Source organism: Penaeus chinensis, chromosome 31, assembly GCF_019202785.1.
Source record: "Penaeus chinensis breed Huanghai No. 1 chromosome 31, ASM1920278v2, whole genome shotgun sequence".
NCBI lineage: Eukaryota > Metazoa > Arthropoda > Malacostraca > Decapoda > Penaeidae > Penaeus > Penaeus chinensis.
In genome coordinates this window covers 33,373,406-33,377,538 of record NC_061849.1, presented here as the reverse complement: position 1 = coordinate 33,377,538, position 4,133 = coordinate 33,373,406, and the positions used below count along the sequence as shown (strand labels likewise).

Below are 4,133 nucleotides of genomic sequence, written 5' to 3'. Positions count from 1 at the left end.
GCTAAATGTAAGAAAGAAAGGAAGAGTTACGTTGAGACCGACACTTTTCGCCTCCGAGTCTACCTGAGCCCAGCCACGTTCCAATAATGTTTCAGTCCCTCACCATTTTCCCTCGTGAATGCATGATCGCGGCTTGTACGTCCATTCTGAGAGAAGATTCGGCTTATGAGATATTAAAGGCTATCGCAGAATGGGGTGGATTTTTTTATTTGTCCCAAAATGAATTTGTTTTAAAAGAGTATAGAAGCTGCGCGCGCACTTAGGTCACCGTTCGCAGAGTCGGCCATCTTGATGTGTTCCGCTCGTCCGCTCGTATTTCCCCTTATTTCCGACGAATATTGAGCTCGTTCGCGATAATTATGACGTCCGAGTGAAGAACAAACACCAATTCGTCACCATATAGAGTTTGGAGTGAATAGAAATCAGAAGTGGATGGATATTGAAGGGCAAAAGGTGTGTCCCTCAAGGCAGGGATAGGCGTGGATTTTGGGGGATTTTTCTTCGGTTTTCTTCAGGATTTTAACGGCACGGATGAAGGTGAATAACATTTCGTTCTCTTGTGTATTGATATTTAATTTGCTACACCATTTAATCCCCAGGACCGCCCTCCTTCACCTCCAGAGGCGAGAAAGGCCCCTGTGTTAAGGAATGGGATCGGCACTATTTATACAGTCATTTCTTCGCGTTTATATGCCTTCCGTGTCTCAAAAACCGTGTGATAAAATCCAGCACCCCGGAAGAGTTCCATTTTTCTCCGGATCGGCCACGTCCCAGCCAGAGAGGGGGCGAGGAATAGAGTAAAAGAGAGAGGAGGTATTTTACCTGTCACAGGGTGTTCCCCGTCGTCCTCTGAAGCAGTCGATTTGTAATGCAATTTGTAGGCTTATTCATATATGTGTCTGTCTGTCTCTGTGATCGTGCGGGGTGTGTGTTTTTGTGTGTTTGTTTTTGTGTTTGTTCGTGTTTGTATTGATTTGTTGTGGGTTTGTTATTTATATGCCTATTTCTGTTATATAGGTTATTTGTATTTAGGATTTGCTTGCTTATTTGCTTCACTTATTCATTTGCAATTATATAAATTTGATTTGTTGTTTATAGTTTTGTCTTTATTTTTATCTAAAGCATTGCTAGCAGTCAATTTGCAAAGTAATAATGCACGGATCACGGATTGAACCATCACGCAAATCAAGTATCGGTTATCAGTTGCAAAAAGGGAGTTCTCTGAGGGATAAATGTCTCTTTTAAGTTCTGAGTCGCGGAATCTTTACGTATCCGCCTTTTTAAAAAGATTCGTTCTAGGCTTATTTAATTACTATTTGTGTAATTAGTGGTTTTGGTTTTATTAGAGGTTAGAATAATTTTTTTTTTTTTTTTTTAGAGAATGGATTATAAAGTATTTTTTGGAAAGACTTCTAAGTTTCTGAATATTGATTTTATCATTATCTTATCAGTTTAGGGAAGGTTTTGAAATTATTGCAAAAAAAAGAAAAAGAAAAAAAGTAAGGACTAGTGCTTTTAGTGAGAAAAGAAAGATGGTTGCTGATGTATTTGTTTGGCTTCATGTTTTGCTGGAATTATGAAATTGCACGTCATTCTATTCGTAAGTTATTTTTCTATGCTAAGACATATGTGCAATTTGCAATGATTCGTTTAAATTCTGCACAAGTTACCACAGCATAAGTAGACTTGCACAACTCAAGGGTACAATAGTCTTTTCAGGGTGAGAATTGATTCCATTCTTGGGTAGAATTGGTCATGTGATAAGCTTAGAACTATCCAGGTTCTCATAGGCTGACTAAATTCCCGGTTTACGAGATTTCAGTCTGAATGTGACCGCAGTATAAGTAGGTCTTGTTTTATGGCACAAATGTGAAGTGTAAAATTCCTCCTTAACCTATCCCTTGCAAAAATACTTGTCCTCTGTAGATTTAGAACCTGCATTGATTATTTGATTTTGGCTCTATTCTCATGCCATAAGCAAGGCATTTTTACTGATGATACCTAGCTACAAGTATATGTATGATCAGTAGTATATTATTCAGTAAAAGCAGAAGTTTTTGCAAATATTTTATCATGGAGGAAGCATTTTATTGAATGAATCTACTTTTTAACCAATATGTAACAGACCTTTTGGTAGCTGTCTGGAATATGACTTCCACCAAGTAATGCTTTCACCTTCGTTCCTGGTTAAGGCCAAAGCTCCTCCAAATATATTCAGCAAGATAGAGCATAGGCTGCTTCCATATTTGATAATGAATGACCTAGGGAGTGTACTGGCTCTCATTAGTATATTTTTAGGAGGGAGTCGCCCTCCCGTCACTGGCCTCTTTCTGATGGAGGGAGTGTCCTCATCTGGCAAGGCTCTGGGGAAGGGCAACAAATCTCTGCCATACATATTCAGATACAAGAGAGCTAGATATCTCTGGCAATTTATCATCAAATGAGGAACCAGTCCCAGCTCTTATCTTACTGGAATAAACAAGTGGATGATTTTTGGCCTTTACTGGAGTGTGGAAACTGCAGTGGTGGTTTGACACTATACCCCTGTTATGTTGGACACGTTTTCTAGGGTATCAGTCTCAAATCACTGGCAATTTGAGGTAAATTTGGATAGAAAATAGTTAACATATTTATAAGAAAAAAGTGTTTTGAAAGCCAGTGCATTGGTTTTTTAAACATTTACTGCTCTGTCTTGATAAAAAGAAAATATATGGTGAAGGTTTTTTGCTTCTGCTGTAGTGTGAAGTATGGAATGTGAAATATATTCATTAAATATGATAAGTGATTGTGGCTTTATTTTTACTTGCTTACCAGTGTTTTTTTGTGTACTCTTCTGTGGTCATTACCGTATTTTCCCCCTGTCTCCAGCACTCTCCAGGACATTTACTTCTTTTTTTGAGCCCATCACAAAAATAATAATTTTCTGATGCTTTATATTGTTATTATAAGCTAGAAGATCAATATTCAGGGCATCATTTGAAGCAAGCAAGCAAAAAAAAAAAAATATATATATACAAATTGAGCTGCACCTTGTATTCCATAAAATAGTAATTGTGTATGGGTACAGTGGAAGAAAGGAAGCTGGTTTATAAAATTTCACCATAGTATGCCATGGAAAATACTTGGGTTGTAACAGGTAGATTTTGGTATCAAACTGGTTGTAGAAGACTCCACCCGCTGATTATAGTGGTGCACCTGTGATGCAGTATGGGGCAAGCAATGTCACATATTTTTGTGTTTTGGCAGTTTGAGTGGTGTTTTAGGAATTTTGTGTATTAAATTTGTTTGAGCATGATTCTTATTTCAAAATTTATTTTTAACATGTACAAGTGTAACTTGTATGTTTTAAAATTACTTAGAGAAAATAATTAGTGCCCATGCTTACATTTAGTGTAGTTTCTGGAAATGAGATGCTGTTTTATTTATGTTATTTTATGTACCTTTATTTGGATGGTGTTGTGTATGTTGAGGGGGGGGGAGGGATCTGGTGTGTGGTGCAGTATTTGGCTAGTAGCCTGATGGACAGTGGTTCACTCCCTGGCCCAGTGCCTCTGCTCTCCAGACTGCTCACCAGCCTAATGATTGGATGCAAGTCAGGGATGTTAGATGACCACACCTTTCTCATGTATACCACCATGCACAATGTTAATGTGTTGTAACTTTTTCAGAGCCAGTCTATAGGTGGTACAGGGGAAATTTTAGTTCTACATTATACTTTCAGAAGTTTTGTATGAATGGAGTTCTCATTGCTTGTAGCAGTTTCTTCTCATGTGCAAGGGTTACATATTTCAAGTTCATGGTTTTTAGGTAGTTTCTTCTCTTACTCAGGCCTAAATTTGTGAGAGATAACAGATGTGATGGGAAGAAATAGCAAGCCTGTTTTGGATGCTGAAACATAAATAATTTATTAATGGTCACTCCTCTTCATACATTTATAGAAATAGTATATAGATATCAGTGATGTGGTTGAAAATTGTATTGTACAATTCATCAGAAGTATAGATGATAAGGAATTGTATTAATTTTTGAGATAGTGGATAAAGTATCCACTATCTATTCTGGGTGTACCCTGAATGTGATATCATTTTATTAAGGAGAAAAGGAAATTATCTTTGTTTTATGAATAAGATTTT

The 4,133-nt window shown here is 37.2% G+C and overlaps 1 protein-coding gene across 3 annotated transcripts in view; it reads left to right on the top strand.

The window, feature by feature from the left end:
• The first annotated feature begins 252 nt into the window (after positions 1-252).
• Positions 253-4,133, top strand: part of LOC125041665 (MAP/microtubule affinity-regulating kinase 3-like) — a 134,363-nt gene continuing 130,482 nt past the window's right edge. For all 3 annotated transcript variants that reach the window (XM_047636829.1, XM_047636828.1, XM_047636825.1), the window contains exon 1: positions 253-537. In XM_047636829.1, the coding sequence (XP_047492785.1) occupies positions 532-537 (6 nt within the window). In that variant the 5' untranslated portion in view covers positions 253-531. The remainder of the gene's footprint in view (positions 538-4,133) is intronic.